The following is an 18,738-nucleotide window of genomic DNA, read 5'->3' on the forward strand; positions in this document are numbered from 1 at the left end:
GTATGAAAATGTCTTCTTTAATCATTACTATATCTCTAAATAAAACTTTAATTTGCCTAAGTGTCATTTTATGCTATTTTTTACCTTAACTGCATCTAAATCTTTATTATGTTAACATGTGCTAAGAATAAAATTTCCTGAATGTGAGGCAATTAATACTGTAAGTCTCTAAAAATAATTGGCATGGTTTAACTTTAATTAAATAATTTCACCATAAAATTTCAGATTATTTCTCTTATTGTTTGCTCTGTTCATGGGTTATTATGTTAAAGTAAGTGCATGTTTAAAGTATTTCATAAATAACATTACCGATTTCTAGCTCACAATCAATTTGTTTGTTTTTAGATATCAACACTATCAAAAATCAAATAAATAGCTTATTATTTGTAAAAAAAGTATGTGACTCAAGAATACAGCGGTTACAGTCAGGCAAAGTAAGTACTTTCTAATTAATGTTTAGTTACAAGTACTTTAAATTCATTTAAATATCTAGCAAATAACAAGAATTGGGATATTAACCAGTGTAGCCCTCCACAAAAGGCCTTGCAGAAGAAAACTTTTTGGATACACTGTATTATCCTATATTAAATGAAGCTAAAGAGATAAAAAACTTCCTGAATAATGCTACAGTAATTAAAGGTTTTTTATTTATTCATCTATTCATTTGCTATTCAAAATTCAACCTTTACATAATTTTATACAGTGGGCGCCATTTTAGATGGATGTAATAGACAAAATCTCTCTTCATTGAACTTAACATTTTAGTTGCAGAATCAAAAAATAAACCACTAAGTAAATTAATATATAATGCTAAAAAATGTACAATATGAAAAATAACAAGTAAAGCAAACTAGAGGGATAGAGAATGTATAAGACTGTTTTAGATAGATGCTGACTGATTTGGTGACATGTGAGCATAGAGAAATCTGATAGATTAATGAGAAAGTCCTGAGAATTTTTGTCTTTTATTGATCTTTCAGGCAAAGATAAAAGCATATACAAAGGTCCTGAGATAGGAAAGTGTTTGCTGAGTTAGAGCAGGTCAGTATGGCTGGTATAGAATGAATGAGAAGGGATTATATTAGGAATGAAACTGGAGAGGAACCTTGGGGGTTAGATCATATATAGTTTTATCTGCCATGCAAAATTATTTCAAAATTCTAATTATGACGGGAACCCATTGGAGATTTGTTCTGGCGACTGACATGATCTGACTTACGAGTTAAAATGACTACTTTGACTCTTGGTGATGATTAGATTGTGGTGGAGTTGCGGGGGACAAGAATGGAGACTGACAGATCATTTAGGAGACTACTGCTTTAGTCAAGTAAGAGATGTCTACAGAGGTTGTGAGAAGTAATTGAAGACTGGATATAGTACTGACAGATTTACTAAGAGATTAAATATGGAGTGAGAGAAAAAAAAGGACTCAAGGAGGATTCCTAGAATTTTTGGCCTGAGCAACTGCATGAAAAATGTTGCTATTTACATTTATAAAATGGATAATACAGGGAAGAGGAGTTTTGGCAGAGAGAATTAAATTTTCATGTTTTAGTTTGAGATCCCTGTAAAACAGTCAAGTCAACCCACTAATTGGTAAACTTTGTAGTTCAAGGCAATGATCAGTGATGGCCTAAACTTTGAGGATCCTCAGGATTATTAGACAGTTATTTAAAGTTGAGACTGGATGGATGAGGTTTCTTACAAGAGTGAAGGTGAGTAAGAAGATACCAAAGACTTAGTTCAGTGGCACTATAGTTACTAGAGTTTAAGACAAAGTGGAAGATCTAGCTAAAGAAACAGCTAAGTCGCTGATGAAATTAAAGCAAAACCTGGGAGTGTGATATTCCAGAAGCCAAGCATAGAAAGTTTTTAAAGAAGTGAGAGATCACGTATTTCAAAGGCCGCTAATAAGTTGAGTAAGATGAAGACTCAGAATTGGCCATTAGATTTGCCACCAGGGGAATATTGGTGATCTGATCATAGCATTTTGGAGTAGTGGAGAGAAACCGTAAGTGAAACCAGTCCAGGAGAAAATGGGAAAAGATGAATTAGAAATAGTGATTATAGGCAGCTGTTTGGAGGAGTTTTGCCCTGCAGAGGAGCAGAGAAATGGGGCTTTAAAACAGAAAAAAAGCAGTTTTTACTACTTTTAGTTTTTAGTGTAGTCAGGTTTTTTTTGGCTGATTTTCTATTTTGGAAATTTATTGTGACTCTCTGGGCTTAAATTTTGCAGTGTATTTAAATTTATTAAGGAACAGAAGACTAATTTTTGTAAATCTTGGTTTAGTTTGCTGGATTAATTATAACTGACCTTACTTGAGGCCACATTTGTCGTATACCTGAGTATATGTGTATGTATGACTGTTCTAGTTAAGTGTTATTTTAAAATTATATACCCGTACAAATTCAGAATGGAAGAATGGTATGATTTCACTTATGGTTAGTTTACCTTATCTAGACCTTAGAGTTAGTGATCCTTCATCATCATTATTTAAAGTCCATTTGTTGGGACACCTTTTGATAGCAAATCCTTTTAAAATTTAGATGTCTTGTTTGAAGCTTGTCATTTCTATTTTGAATATCAAGCTTCACCTTTTTAGTAGTTCAGGTCTTACAGTAGTTTTTCTTTGAAAGAAAAATCAGAATCCCCACAGAGGTGAAGTTTTTTAACCGTACTACCCATCTTGAAGTCTTAGAAGGCCCTTTATCTTTTTTATTACTAATAAGGTTGCAGTGAATACTCTTCTGCATCCCTTATCTGTGGAGCTGCTTCTGGAAGGATAAAAAGGGATAAATTTGAAGAAAGAAGATTTAGATAGGAGAAATCATATGCTGGCATTGGGTTACTTTATGCCAAATGTTTTAAGTCATTTATCTGTTTATTATACAGTATTTAAAGAAATTTTTTTTGCATTAAATTTTTTTCCTTATTTTATTTTATTTTATTTTATTTTATTTTATTTTATTTTATTTTATTTTATTTTATTTTATTATTTTTTTAATTTACTTCCAAGTTAGCATATAGTGCAACAGTTATTTCAGGAATAGATTCCTTAATGCCCCTTATCCATTTAGCCCATCCCCCTCCCACAACCCCCAGTAACCCTCTGTTTGTTCTCCATATTGAAGAGTCTTTTATGTTTTGTCCCCTCCCTATTTTTATATTATTTTTGCTTCCCTTCCTTGTGTTCATCTGTTCTGTGCCTTAAACTCCTCATATGAGTGAAGTCATATATTTGTCTTTCTCTGACTAATTTTGCTTAGGATAATACCCTCTAGTTCCATCCACATAGTTGCAGATGGCAAGATTTCATTCTTTTTGATTGCCAAGTAATACTCCATTGTGTGTGTGTGTGTGTGTGTGTGTGTGTGTGTGTGTGTGTGTGTGTATATTCTTTTTTTTTTTTTTTTTTGCATGTTGAGTTTGATAAGTTCTTTATATATTTTGGATACTAACCTTTTATCTGATATGTCTTTTGCAAATGTCTTCTCCCATTCTGTCAGTTGCCTTTTAGTGTTGCTGATTGTTTCTTTTGCTGTGCAGAAGCTTTTTATTTTGATGAGGTTCCAGTAGTTCATTTTTGCTTTTGTTTCCCTTGCCTCTGGAGCCATGTTGATTAAGAAGTTGCTGTGGCCAAAATCAAAGAGGTTTTTGCCTGCTTTCTCCTTGAGGATTTTGATGGCTTCCTATCTTACATTTAGGTCTTTCATCCATTTTGAGTTTGTTTATATGAAGGGAGATACTAAATACAGAGGACATTTTCCCTCCTTTTTTCAAGTTATCTTCTTTCTCCTTTATGTACTACCTATATCTAATTTAGTATCCACCCCTACTTAAGGCAGCCTAACTTTCAGAAAAACCTTACTGTCTCTCTTTTTTAAAAAGATGGTTATGAGGGATGGATTTAGGAATACAGACAAACTGATACTTCACTGAAACATCATGGATTTTATGGGAAAAGCTGCAGGCTTTGAAAACAGTCTTTCTTGCCAGCTCTGTGATCATAGGCAGCCTTTCTGATCTTAAGCTTTCTTCTCCAGTAAGTAGGATTGGCAATATTTATCCAATAGGATTGTTGTGGATAATAAAGTAATGTGTATAATGTACCTAGCACTGTGCTTGACATATAGATTCTCTAAATTTTGAACCTATGTTTATTTTTTTATTTTTCATTTTTTTCTGTGTGTAGGTAGTTATCTTACTGTGTTACTTTGAAAAATGAATATAATTTACTATTTAGGTAGTGTGAGAAGAACATTTTATATAAAGACTATAGAGTTTTTGCTCTGTGAGAAGCAAAATGACTCTGAATATTTTCTGTTTTCTCATTGGATAGACCTCAATCTATACTTGAGAATGTTGGTATTTATTTATTATTGCACGTCGTGGGTATTCCATACATCCCTTTAGCCCCTAAAATATTTGTTTTCATTTGAAATATGTGTAGAGATCGAGAATATTTGAAATTCCAATAATTTAGAATTATTTTGTATTGAAAGAAATGGATGCTTATCATACTTTTAATGCATATTCACTAAGCAACTTAAAATAACTAGGAAATTCTCCAGGCTTATACTGTTTTGAGAACCTAAATGAATGAGAAGGAAAAAACACTTTATTCCATTTTAGTGTAATGTTTTTATATCTATGTAATGATCTTTAACCTAGTGAGTGAATAGATAAAATATTAACTTATATTTACTTTTATTTGTAGGAAATAAATACTGTGAAACTGGCAGCAAACTTTGGGAAACTTTGCACAGTCCCTTTGGACAGCATTCTTGTAGACAATGTTGCACTACAGTTTTTTATGGGTAGGTAAATCCATCTTACGAAAATAATAAAAGCCCTTGAAATTTTTAGTTAAGTTTATTTTTTATTTTGAGAGAGTGAGAGCGAGCATGAGTGGGGGAGGGGCAGGGAGAGAGAGGAAGAGAAAGAGAATCCTAAGCAGGCTCCACACTGTCAGCATGGACCCCAGTGTGGGACTCTAACCCACGAACTGTGAGATCATGACCTGAGCTAAAATCAAGAGTCAAACACTTTACTGATTGAGCCACCCGGGTGCCCCACCCCTTGAAATTTTTAATAATTGTAAAGATTACTAAAATTTAAATATCTGAAATTAAGCATGCCAGTTATGTCTTTCCTCCACTCTTCATTTTCTGAAATAGTCCTTTTCTTTGGAAATCATCGAGGTGGAGATTTATTTTGTTTTGAAGGAACGAAATGCTTTGCATAACTTAAATGTGTGTTTGTTAAATTGCTTTTAAAATAAACCCTAGGAGGGGCGCCCGGGTAGCTCATTTGGGTGAGCATCTGACTCTCGATCTCAGCTCAGGTCTTGATCTCAGGGTCATGAGTTCAAGTCTCACATGGGCTCCATGCTGAGTGGGCAGCCTACTTAAAAGAAACAATCAGTGGTGTTTAAAAATAAACTCTAGGAGATTCTACTATGAATTTAAGTTAATTAATTTATTTTGAGAAAGAAAGAGAGTGAGCAGGAGAGGGAGAGAGAAAATCCCAAGCAAGTTCTGCACAGTCAACACAGAGGCCGACATGGGGCTCGAGCTCATGAACTGTTAAGATCATGACCTGACCCGAAATCAGGTGTTGGACACTTAACTGACTAAGCCACCCAGGTGCCCCTAAATTGTTTGGGAAAGAGTACTTTATCAGCAGTACACAGTGCTTATAAGTTATTTGTATCTTTCAGTGCATGAATGGGAAAGGGGTTTTTTATATCATTTTAATAAATATAAATATTTAGTAATTTTGATAATATAGTTGATCCTTGAACAACACAAATTTGAGCTCTGCAGATTCACTTTACTTGGATTTTATCCAATAAATACAGTACAGTAATACAAATGTGTTTTTCTAATGACTTGTAATATTTCCTTCTCTAGCTTACTTTATAGTAAGAATATAGCATATGATACATTTAACATACAAAATGTTATATGTGTTAATTAACTGTTTATATTAATGGTAAGGCTTCCAGTCAAGAGTGGACTACTAGTAGTTATGGTTTGGGGGGAGTCTAAAGTTACACATGGATTTTTGACTGCATGGTGAGTCAGTGCCCCTAACCTCTGCATTGTTCAGGGGTCAACTATACATCAAAATTGCTTTTATCTGGAGGACATTTTCATTAAACTTCCCTGATTCTTCATTTTCATGACCAAAAACATAAATACATGGCTTGTTGAAGATACTAATCCTTATTTTTTTAAATTTGTGGAAATATTAATATTATTAATAATCTTTATTGAGAACAGAAGCTGAATATTGAAATAATTTATTTCTGATGAAGCCTTCTGTGCAATTATATCCCCTAGAAATTTTATCATGAAAAATGAAATTTAAAAAAAAAATATGCTTCAGTTTGTGCTTTTTACATAACTGTGGTCTTTTTAGCTTAACAATTTGTGATGTAAGTATTCTTTACCTCAAGCATTTGCCTAACAGTTTGAAAATATAGGGTTTTAAGTATTTGAAACTTTAATCCTTCTTAACTTGTCATATGGTTACATGCACCCAAAAACATGTGACATGAATAACTACATTGTTATGGATTTTGTTTTTTAGATTACATGCAGCAAACTGGAGGTCAAGCACACCTCTTCTTCTGGATGACAGTGGAAGGATACCGAGTTACAGCCCAACAGCAACTAGAAGTTTTATTAAGTCGTCAGAAGGATGGAAAACATCAAACCAACCAAACCAAAGGTCTTCTAAGAGCAGCTGCTGTTGGAATATATGAACAGTATTTATCAGAAAAGGTGGGGATGTATTTTTGTTATTACTGTTTTCTTAACTTCTTTGGTAGCATCTTTAGTAATAATTTTTGTAATATAAATGAATATTCATTACTTATACTAGGCACTGCTGCTTGGAAACAGTGTCTCATTTAAATCTGATAACAGTCTTATTGTATATTATTATCTTCATTTTATAGGTAAAGAAACTCATGTTTAGAAAATTGAATTAACTTTGCCAAGGTCACGCAAATACTAATGATAGAATCAAGATTCAAGGGCACACACTCTAGATTCAAGGACACAAAAGATTGAAAGTAAAAGAATGGAAAAAGATAAACCATGCAAGCAGTAACCAAAACAGAGCTGGAGCGGCTATACTAATATTAGACAATAGATTTTAAGACGAAATTTGTTATTAGAGAAAAGAGGAACATTTTATAATGCTAAAAGGGTCAGTTGATCAAAATGATAAAATAATTATAAACACAACAGCAAAACCTCCACAGACACATAGAACAAAACCTGATAGAATTGAAGGGAGAAATAGACAATTTAACAGTAATAGTTGAAGACTTCAATACCCACTCGATAATTGACAGAATGATTAGAAAGAAAATGACCAAATGGGAAAAAAATGGCCAAAATTATACAAGAATCGAAGAACACTGTAAACCAATTAGATCTAACACATCTGTAGAATACTTGCACAAACAACAGCAGAATACACACTATTTTCAAGCTCTTGTGAAACATTGTCTAGGGTAGACAGACTTTTTACTAGGCCATAAAACAACTCTGAATTTAAAAGGATTGAAATTAGGGGCACCTGGGGAGCTCACTTGATTGAGTGCCTGGCTCTTGATTTTGACTCAGGTAATGACCTCACTGTTTGGGGAATTGAGCCCCATGTCAGCCTCTGTAGTAACAGCGCAGAGCCTGCTTGGGTTCTCTTCGTCCCTCCCTGTCTGCCCCTTCCCTGCTTGTGCGCTCTCTCTCTCTCTCAAAAATAAGTAAAGAAACATTAAAAAATGTATTGAAACCATAGAAAGAATGTCTATTTATCGTAGTACAATTAATTAGAAATTAACAAAGGAATTTTGAGAAATTATAAATATTTAAAAATTAACACATTTCTAAGTAGTCTCTAGGTCATAAGGAAATCAGAAGGAAATTAGAAGGTATTTTGAATTGAATGAAAATGAGAACACAATGTATCACAATTTATGGGATGCAGTTACAGCAGTGCTTAGAGGGAAATTTGTAGCTTTAAATGCCTAGTTAGAAAGAAGAAAGATCTCAAAATGACAATTTATATTTTCACCTTAAACCAGAAGAAGAAAAGCAAAATAAATTCAAGGTAAACTGAAGGAAGGAAGCAGTAAAGATCAAAATAGACATGAGTGAAATGAAAAACAGAAAAACAGTAATGAAAACAATAAAACCAAGAAGTGTTTCTTTGAAAGAGAAATAAAATTGAAAAACTTTAGCAGGATTGGCCAAGAAAGAAAGTCACAGATACCAAAATCATGAGGCATCATTACCAACCATATAGAAATCAAAAAGGCCATAAGGAAATATTATAAACAACTTTATCACAACAAACTAGACACCTTAGGTGACATGGGCAAATGCTTTCAAAGACACAGAGTGCCAAACTGTCATTCTGATAACAAAGACAGACAAAGACCTCACTCAGGAGACTATCGACCAATATCCCTCATTAATATGGACACAGCAATCCTTGAGATTTCTGACACTCCAGTACTTGTAATGGCTATGCTATAATACCTTTTAATTTATACTTAAGTAGCACAAAAGTTGGATTTGAATTTAAGTGTGAATTTTGTTTGAAACCTGCTCATTCGTCCATTTGCTTATATTTTTGCCTTATGAAATGTACGGAACAGAGTGCACATTTTAAAGAATAATACTATAACAGACACCTTTATACACCCCATTTAGCTGAAGAAATAAAACATTTACTATGCTTTTGAAGATCCTTAATATATTCTTCACCTGTCTTCACCTATCATGTTTACCGGTTTCTTTAATTCCTGATGAAATCAGTTTCTTGTAATTATTCACTTGCTTTTCCCTACCATTTTAATATACATGTGTGTTCTAAAGCACACATTGCTTATACACTGCTTTCTTTCATTCTTCCTTCCTTCCTTTCTTTCTTTCTTTCTTTCTTTCTTTCTTTCTTTCTTTCTTTCGAGAGAAAGCGTGAGCAGGGGAGGGGCGAGGAGAGAAAGGGGGAGAGAGACTCCCTGCTGTCAGCTCAGAACCCAATGCAGAGCTCGATGGACAAACCACGAGATCACGGTCTGAGCTGAAATCAAGAGGAGTCAGAGTCGGACATTTAACCGACTGAGCCACCCAGGTGGCCCCTTAGCTTTGTTTCTGGCCTTTATATAAATGGTCTGATACTATATGCATTGTTTTATTCTCAGTATTTTATTGATATTTATACATTTTGATTCATGCAAGTATAGTTCATTTTCACTGAAGTATTTTATCATACACATATACAAGACTTTATTTACCTTCAGTAATATTTATGAGCAATTTGGTTTGTTTTCCATTTCTTTTCTCTCATACTTTTGCTCTGAATATTGCTGTTCATGTTTTCTTATTGCACACATTCAAGAGTTTCTATTTAAAAACACACCTTTAAGGCATATATCAAAGTCTTTCTATGTTAGTTTTTAAAGTAGGTTGTAGTCATTTCTTTTTTATGTAATCCAGTGTGGGGATTATAGTTAATACTGGATAAATAAAAAATTAGTAATGATTTAAGCTAATTTCTTTCAGCATTTTAAAGATAGCATTTCATTGTTTTCTGGCTTTTATGTTTCTACTGAGAAATCAACTGTGAGTTTAATTGTTACTCTTTGAAGGTCATCTCTTTTTAAAGCATTGAAAGACCTCCTGAGTCTTGGGAAACCTTTCCCCAGGACACAGCAAGTCCCACATTTTAGCATTGGATGGAGAAGATTGACAAAAATTCAAAACCTCAATGTGATGCCAGAAATTCAGGGCTGAAGGCAACATGTTAGTGTCAAATGACTATGGTGTGGATTATTCACAGTCATCGTTGTCTTTTTTCCTTAGCTTATAATATTGGCAGCCATTATTTGCTCTTCATGGTAATGGACTCTATTGTCTATACTGCATTTACAATTTAAGTGATTTGTTATCCTGGATATTCACAGTCTGTCTTTTACTTTTCCTGTCATGTGTTTTGTATTGTGATAGGACTTTTTAATTTTTAAATTTCTTGAATGTTTATTTATTATTGAGAGACAGAGAGAGACAGAGCATGAGCAGGGGAGGGGCAGAGAGAGAGGGAGACACAGAATCCGAAGCAGGCTCCAGGCTCTGAGCTGTCAGCACAGAGCCCGACGTGGGGCTCGAACTCACAAACCGCGAAATCATGACTTGAGCCGAAGTCGGATGCTTAACCAACTGAGCCACCCAGGTGTCCCAGGACTTTTTAATTTTTAACATTGTGAATATTAAAACCATGTTTTCTAGAAGTTGAGACATGAAAATGAGGATAATTACAGTACCAACATCAGCATGACCTAGACAGTGCCAGAAAAGAAGACTAAATGACTATGTTGTTTTAATGACAAAGAGAAGGAGCCTTATACCTGGATTAGGGAGAGTAACCAAAATAAAGCATACTACATGATGTATAAAAAATGTTTTGAGATTGGTCTTGGTGGAGAAGGGGATATAAAAGCAAATGTTGAAACTGAATATTGCAAATAATTTTAAATTAATAAAAAGTTTTTGCTTTTGTTTTTTGTTTTTTTCCATCTCCCCAAAAGACCCCAGTGATCTGTTAAAACTAGTGAGTATTAAGTGAATTAGCTTGGGCACAGTGTACAAATGAACACACATTAGCCTATCTGTCCCTTGCTTGCTTTGTAAAAGTAGAGTTACTTTTAAACTGAATAGTGTTACATTTCATGATTCAGAAGTTTCAGCTGAAATATCCTGTGGGTAAACAAGAGAGAAAGTTTTGATAACGTGTTTTGGCCCTTTCAAGTTTAGAACTTATTCTGGCAGTTCTTAACCAGCAGTTATGCTTTTGGTAGTGTATTGTGTTACATCAAATTGTGGAAAGAAGGGTATATTTCCCATAGCTACTAGGTTCTTTGATGTGAAGAAATGGGGAGTTTTAGATAATCTTGATGTTTAACATTTTAATAAATTGCAGAAAACATAAAAGAAACTTTGCTTTTATATAAATACATATTTATCAGACAGTGCAAATGTAAATTTTGACAAATTTCTTTCAGTCTATAAACTTCTTACCAAAGAAAATGAAAAGATCTTACCTGCTAAATATGTATTCCTTCTATACAATACTGCTAAAATGGGGTACCATTTGCTTACCTGTGATACCGAGGTTTTCATAAAAGTTTTTTGGTCAATTTTTAGTTTCTTCAAAACATTCATAAACACTTAATGAGATTTTTGACATTATAAAAGTGTCAGAAAATAAGCATTTTAGACATTTGCTTCAACATGGCTATGGCTATCGTTGCCAGCCATAGAAAAAATGCTAAAATATTGATAGCAGTAAAATCATGTTTTCAAAGAATGGGAGAAGAATAATGTCTTCTAATTTGAAAATACATAAAAAATAAATATGGTGCAAAGAATTATGGTAAACAAATATTTTTATTTTTATTTATTTATTTTTTTGGTAAACAGAAATTTATATGCCTTTTTCTCCAGAACTGTTGAATGATCTTTGAAGAGGCTAAGAGGAACCTTGAGAAGGATGGTTTGACCTAAGTTGTTTTTGTGTCACTGAAAAACTCAGTGAACAAAATGGCTAATGTTTTTGTTTGTTTGAGATGAGACTATTGAGGACTCAAAAAATATCACCAGAAAGGGACAGCCAGCTTTAATAGGATTTTCTGTTTCTTTACTAAAACTATAATTTGTTTGGAATTCACCTTCACTCTCACAAGTTTAAATAATCTGTGTGTTTTAAAACCATTTTTCTTGAGGAAGAGAAGTTTAACTTTTAATGACATGCATTATGCTTTGAAGTGTTTAAGATGGGCATTTTAGACATAAAGTCTATGTGGTAAATTCTTAGATACACTGGGCCTATAGGTCTAAAAACCTGCTGCTGCTTTTAGTAAGGAAAGTCTTAGTATTCTGTGCCAAAATGGTTTTATTGAAAGGATATTTATTTATTTATTTTATTTATTTATTTAAAAAAAAATTTTTTTTAATGTTTATTTTTGAGACAGAGAGAGACAGAACATGAACGGGGGAGGGTCAGAGAGAGGGAGACACAGAATCTGAAACAGGCTCCAGGCTCTGAGCTGTCAGCATAGAGCCCGACGCGGGGCTCGAACTCACGGACCGCGAGATCATGACCTGAGCCGAAATCGGCCGCTTAACCAACTGAGCCACCCAGGCACCCCGAAAGGGTATTTATTTAACTTGATGTCATCACGTTGGACTGATAAGGGAAATAAGTGTGATGTAGGCTTAAGAACAGAGGTAAAAGTCAAGGTGAATTTTGTATTTGGTTGTATTCAGTTATACCCCGGGGTTTAAGAAAAAAAAAAAAAAGTCCTAAAGTCTGCAGGCAGATTAGAGAAGTATTGTTAAAAAAGGAAACATAAAAAGTAAAAATATCTTCATCAGATCGTGGAATAAAAAGGAAAGTAATTTTTTTAAGTTAAATATAGATAATACCTGTTTAGTCTTACTATATTTATAATCTTTTTAAAAGTCTTCTATTTATGCACTTTAATAATACACAATAATAAAGCCTGCAATATTTATTATATAATGAAGAGCTTAAAAGTTAAATTGTGTATCAGAAAACAGAACCTAAATAGTTAGGTTTTTCTCAAACATTATTTGTTGAATTAGTCCTATTAATTACTAATTGCCACTATTAAGTAGTCCTCTTGTTTAAATAATCACATTTGTGTAGTGGAAAAGTGCAGAACACACATTAATAGATAATTCTGAAAAAACACATTTTTGTATTTTTATGTTAAATAGTAAAAAATGTATATAAATATTTTTTTCTATATTGATTCTTTGAGATCTGGTTAGTTGTGTCCTGTGATAACTCTTTAAAAACGTTGGTCACCCTATATACCAAAGATGAGGCTTAATTCAGTTCTCTATATTTGAGATTATAGGAAAAAGTAAGCTAAATGTGAAATGTTGTAATTTTCAAATTTGCATCTTGTTATTTCCTAGAAACTGAGTTTAGTCATCTTAGAGGGCAAATGAAAGGACAAATAGCTAACATCAGTTCCTCTCTAATATTTTTTTACAGACTTGAAGTTGTTTAGTTTTTTTGTTGTTTCAGGGGAAAACATACACACACCACCACACCACATCCTCTCATACATAGTCAACAAATAAGCACCCTCCCCTTCCTCCTCCAAAAAGCTCCAGCCACCGTGCACCACCTACTTGGGTTTACTAATTATAATGTTGAATTAACAAGGGAACGCTAGAAGTCGTATAGTCCTTTTCCTATACATTTATACTCTGTTGTTTACTTATTTGTAAACCTTTCTCTTTTTCTGTATTTATCTATTCTTTTCTTTAGATAATTCTGTTGGATAGTATAAAGAAATTATTTGAACAATGCATTCTTGTTCTAGTTTTTTAAAAGTTAACATCCTTATCACTCATTTATTCTCCAGAGGCTTCAGAACTAAAAATTCAAGTTGACATGCCAGAGAAGACCATATTTCTAGTTTTTCAGCATTTTTTTTCTTTCAATAAAGAAATTTTTCACATTGAACATCAGATTTTATATTTCTGTGGTGTATCTGTCATATTAGGCACTTTAAAATGAAAGTCGTTGGAAGAAATTAACTTTTCATACTTTTGCCCTCCCATATCACACTGGGATTTTGCTACAGCGATATAAAGCCAAATTTAGGAAAAGCATAGTCTCTTTTAAAGGCAACTTAAAAGGACTATTTCTAGTGTTAAATGACAAGTAAAAAATGGCTTATTGTTTTGGCAGTCATTAAATAGACATCCAGGGCTACTGGATGTTAAACACTAATTCCTAATGACAGTGTTTCTTATGTGCTACACACTGGGATTGTATGCCTTAGATAAATCTCTCATGGTTACATAATAATCCATTTTGCATATTGTGGAAATTAAGCCTATTGAGAGGGAACTTATTCAGCAAATGCCAGGATTTAAATCCATGTTTGTCTCCCATTCTGTATTACATTATGACAAGAAGGTTTGGTTCTTATTTCAGCCTTATTAAACATCACCGTGTTGTTTACAAACCAAGGATTTTTTGCCAGTTACTTTCAATAATATAATTCCACTATGTAATTCTTTTATAAAGAATAAACTTGTATTTAGAAACGCAAAATGTCATTACTACTATTATTTTTCTCTGTTTGTTAGGCATCTCCAAGAGTTACTGTTGATGATTATTTGGTAGCAAAATTAGCAGATACTTTGAATCATGAAGATCCAACCCCTGAAATCTTTGATGACATTCAAAGGAAGGTATATGTTGAATTTATCATTCTTTCTTATGAAAAATATGTATTTCTTTGTACATGTAATTCAGTTTTTCAAAGGTTATTGAAACATAAAAGTATAAATAACTAAAAAGGTGAGTAATGGAACCCAGATTTCTCAGTTACAAAAACGATAGGCCAGTTTGTTCATTTAATTGACAAGTGAGGAAAATCCTTATGTTGGGTTGGTATTTAAATCTAAAGGGCCAGATATATAGTCTTAGACTTTCATGAGTTGATGATATGTCAGTAACCTGAGGTAATGTATTTTACTGTGATCCTGGAGCCTTTATGTGGGCTTGTTTCTTAGAATATAGTACTTCCTAGAACACTATATATAACCTGTCATGTGACTTGTGTTGCTGTAGGACCATTTTCAATGCAGTTTAGGTATTGGAGGGTCCATTAGTTGTGAAATTAGTTGAGAAATCATTATTTGTGGTATAGGCTTATTGCTGATATCTTATAAATACGGAATCTGTGATTCTTTATAGCAAGACCTCTGTCTAGCTTTTGGTGAAATCTTATTAGTGAAAATTAGTATATTATCTGTATTAATGGTGGAATATCTTAATTTATTTCAATAAGGTTTATGAATTGATGCTACGAGATGAAAGATTTTATCCTTCCTTCAGACAGAATGCACTTTATGTGCGCATGTTAGCCGAGCTGGATATGTTAAAAGATCCTAGTTTCAGAGGATCAGATGATGGTGATGGAGGTAAGGTGACACACATTGCACATGTGTGTGTGTTTGTGTGTGTGTGTGTGTGTGTGTGTGTGTGTACACATAACGTATTCCTACATATATTCTGTTGCCAAAACATGATCTTTAAAACAAGATAAAAAATACCTTGAAGCCCAATTATAAATTATATTTAAAATTCTATAAATGAATGACAAAGTTTAGTTACCTCACTAAATCAAAATGTTGAAAATTTAATAACAGTTTAGAACATAGCTATAAAAGCCTTGGAGTCTTAAGAATGTTTTCTTGAATTGTATCACCCAAATATTTTTTATGATAGTTTCCCTTTTGCTAATAACTAAAAGTATTCATGATTAACAGGATTATTGAGAGGATTAAATGAGATAACAAGTAGTGATCTTGAGAGTGTACCATAATCCAAAGAGCATTGTTTTAAAAAAACAGTTTTTTTCCCTTTAATTATACCCTGCACAGTATAAGCTGGAAGAAGCTACAAAAGTCATTTGTTTCAACATTGAATTTTTTCAGATGAGGCTATTACCGCTGTGGCATAATGAGGAAAGCAGATTTTGAGAATCAGAATATTTAGATTTTACTCCTGTTCTGCTACTTAGTGCCTCTGTGATGTTGGCCAAACACTTAATTTCTTTAAGCCTCATTTTTCTTAGTTGTAAATCTAGGATAAAATTTTTGCCGTACCTTCAGTTATTTTGATATCATTTGTCGGATTTAAGGGAAATTATGTATATGAGAATGATTTATAGACTAAAACACAAATACCAGTTTTTATCAGTAGTACATAAGCTGTTATTTAAAAATAGTGGGAGAGGCAGCCCTTAGAGCACAAGTCTCCATATTGTGAGGCCCAGTGGCCATTTTATTTGTGATCCAATTCATTAGTACTTATTAAACTAATTAAATATATAAGGTTTGATTTATTTCAATAAGGTTTGAAATAGACATTGCTTGTCTATATAAGCAATGAAAATAAAAAGTAAATGGGAAAGATTTGACAAAGTAATTATTTTAAGAGAATGCTTTAATTTTAATCATTTACTTATGAATAGGTTTTAAGGGCTGGACCACTGGGGTTGGAGATACAATAGATCTCTTAGGTAGTAAGCACTGCTTTAAAAAGTATCTCCATTATAAAAGGTTCTTAGCCTTCCTTCTCTGTCTCCCCTTCCCCACTCCCTGGTCTACATTAATAAGATATTACTTTTTCAATAATCTAAGAAAACCAGTTAGTGAAGTTTGCGTTTGAGTTTTGTTAACTTTTATATTGGTTGTTGGTCTAGTATTGTGGGAGTTTTAGTTAATTCTCTGTCTGGTTAATATTCCATTAACTGGATTTGATTGCATAATTAAGGAACCTTTTTTTTTTTTTTTTTTTGAAGAGTACTTCTGTAGGAGCTAACCTCAAGTTTAGTTTATCTGTACTTACTGTCTCTGTTGAAAAATCTTTTACAAAGCTGCCGTGAATTTGCAAGTAGAGCGCGGTTTCCAGAAAGGACTATTAGAATTTTTTTTGTCTATTTTAATTCCATCTACTTTAGAAATTTCTTAGTTTTGTGAAGTGGATTTGCTATATGACCCAGAATGAAAGAAGATATGTTGAATCATAATCAGCTAATTGTATGAGCTTCTAAATGATATATAATTTAAAATGGCGATAGTAGCAATATATTCTGTGGGAGTAGTTTTTGATCCTGTAGTGTAAGAACTTTTCCAAAGTCTTGTAAATTCACTTGTAGCTTTTATTCATAATCTCTTAAGTGCTAGAAACCATACCTTAACTTAAAACTGTATATGAATTTTACTTTACCATACATTAATTTGTATTTTTAACAGAGGTGCATCTTAATGGATAACTTCGCGTGTTCAGATATAGAATAAAAAACTGAGGGAAAAGACATTAATTTTAATAATGGATAATTGACTTAGCTCTCTAACATTACTGTTTAAAAATAATTTTAGTTGCTTTTTAATTAAATGGCATTGTATATGAAGTTTTATATATCTTGTTTTATTAGTGAGATATTTAGGAACCTAGGGTTGCAATGTTTTAGAGCCAAATCTACCAAGAATAAGTGGAAATAATAGCTATATTAATAATCTATTTATTCTTCACAGGAAAGAGAAGTTTTATTTGTAATACATCTTAATCCAGTAAAAACTAACAAAATACTTGAGACCTTTCTTAATGGACTTCACTCTGCAGTGTTTTCCTCATATTTACACTGTATCAGACAACTTCATATGATAATGGGAAAATAAAATACTTAATAATTGTTTTCCTGTACATGAACACCTTTTTTTGGTGTATGTTTTAGATGGGGCAACTTAGGTACATAAATATTTTCACTGAAATACCTGGCTTGGAAAACCATGAGGCTTAAGGAAACAGGTGTTTGGGAGTACCGTACCACAGTTTTCTGTGCTCTTTTGTTAATAAGTCTTTGCTTTGGTGACTTTCATTCTTAGCGTTTTAACCTTAGATAAAACAACTCTTTCCAAAATGTTATTAATGTATACTAAGTTGAATTTCCCCTTCCACAGAATCTTTTAATGGGTCTCCTACAGGAAGCATAAATTTGGTAAGTACTCTTAGGGTGCCTTAATTATTAAAGTGGCTTGAAAATATTATAAAAGGTGAGCCATAACATACATAAATAGATGATATATTAGAAGCTCTCAGATCATGCTTTAATATTTTAAGGAGTTACTTGCTTTAAAAGAAATGTTAAATTCACATATAAGAGCCTCTGAAATTTATTTATTTTCACTTATAAGAGTGTGCGTAAGTCACACCTGCATAATTCAGTTGTATTTGATAAAAAATTGATTTCATATTTTCATTCCCAATATTTAGTATTTTGAAGTGACTTTGAATAGTGGTGTTTTGAATAGTAAACTTGTGACATATAAATGTGTACATTGAAATTTGCTCTTTTTGTGTGTAGAAGAGAAATGTAAAATTAGTTAGGATATCTGAAAAATTCCAGATATTTCTTATAGTGTACACTGTAACAAATTCAGGTTTTTGTATACATATAAAAAAAAGCTTAAAGCCTTATAGTAAATTAAGCAACTTTATCTTATGATTACAGGTTTAAGAATGACATATTTTTAACATATAAGCTGTCATTGGCATTTTATACATTCATAGTAAAGTGTGAAATAATGAACATTTCAGTTCTTTTATATATCCATCCTTGGCGTGAATAACTTACTTCATAAAATGTTGCTAGGAAGAAATATTATCTTCTATGAAAGTTTCAGTGCAAAGTTTATTGGGGGGGGGGGTTAGGGAGAGATTGTTTCCTTTGTTTTTCATTCTAGCTACACTACTTTCATACGTTTTGTAATAGCTAAATGGTCTAGAGGTCCATTATCTTATGTTGTCTTCTGTATTACTACATTTATTTCAAAAATGACCATATTGAGTGTTTTATTACTCTATAAATTACATAACCTTTAACAGAATATCAAGGCAGTCAGCTATAGTGTTATATCAGAGGTTGTGTAACATTTAGAATATTTTCCTAAGTCATTTGGTATCACTACCATTTTTTTGTTATACTCCATAGCCTTATAACAAGAAGGAATAACTCCTAGAGCATGAAGAAAGTATTAGTAATAATGTTCATTATATAGAAAAAATGCCTAAATGCAATGAAACTTTTCCTTCATTTGAAATTT

General features: G+C 32.6%; 1 protein-coding gene across 5 annotated transcripts in view; it reads left to right on the forward strand.

Annotated features, from left to right (window-relative positions):
- The window catches only part of SNX13 (sorting nexin 13), a 133,715-nt gene that overhangs the window by 75,983 nt on the left and 38,994 nt on the right, over positions 1 to 18,738 (forward strand). For all 5 annotated transcript variants that reach the window (XM_053218364.1, XM_053218362.1, XM_027072009.2 and 2 more), the window contains 6 exons: positions 346 to 434; positions 4,719 to 4,818; positions 6,596 to 6,789; positions 14,209 to 14,313; positions 14,916 to 15,048; positions 17,596 to 17,633. In XM_053218364.1, coding sequence (XP_053074339.1) covers positions 346 to 434; positions 4,719 to 4,818; positions 6,596 to 6,789; positions 14,209 to 14,313; positions 14,916 to 15,048; positions 17,596 to 17,633 — 659 coding nt within the window. The remainder of the gene's footprint in view (positions 1 to 345; positions 435 to 4,718; positions 4,819 to 6,595; positions 6,790 to 14,208; positions 14,314 to 14,915; positions 15,049 to 17,595; positions 17,634 to 18,738) is intronic.

Source organism: Acinonyx jubatus, chromosome A2 (genome assembly GCF_027475565.1).
Source record: "Acinonyx jubatus isolate Ajub_Pintada_27869175 chromosome A2, VMU_Ajub_asm_v1.0, whole genome shotgun sequence".
NCBI lineage: Eukaryota > Metazoa > Chordata > Mammalia > Carnivora > Felidae > Acinonyx > Acinonyx jubatus.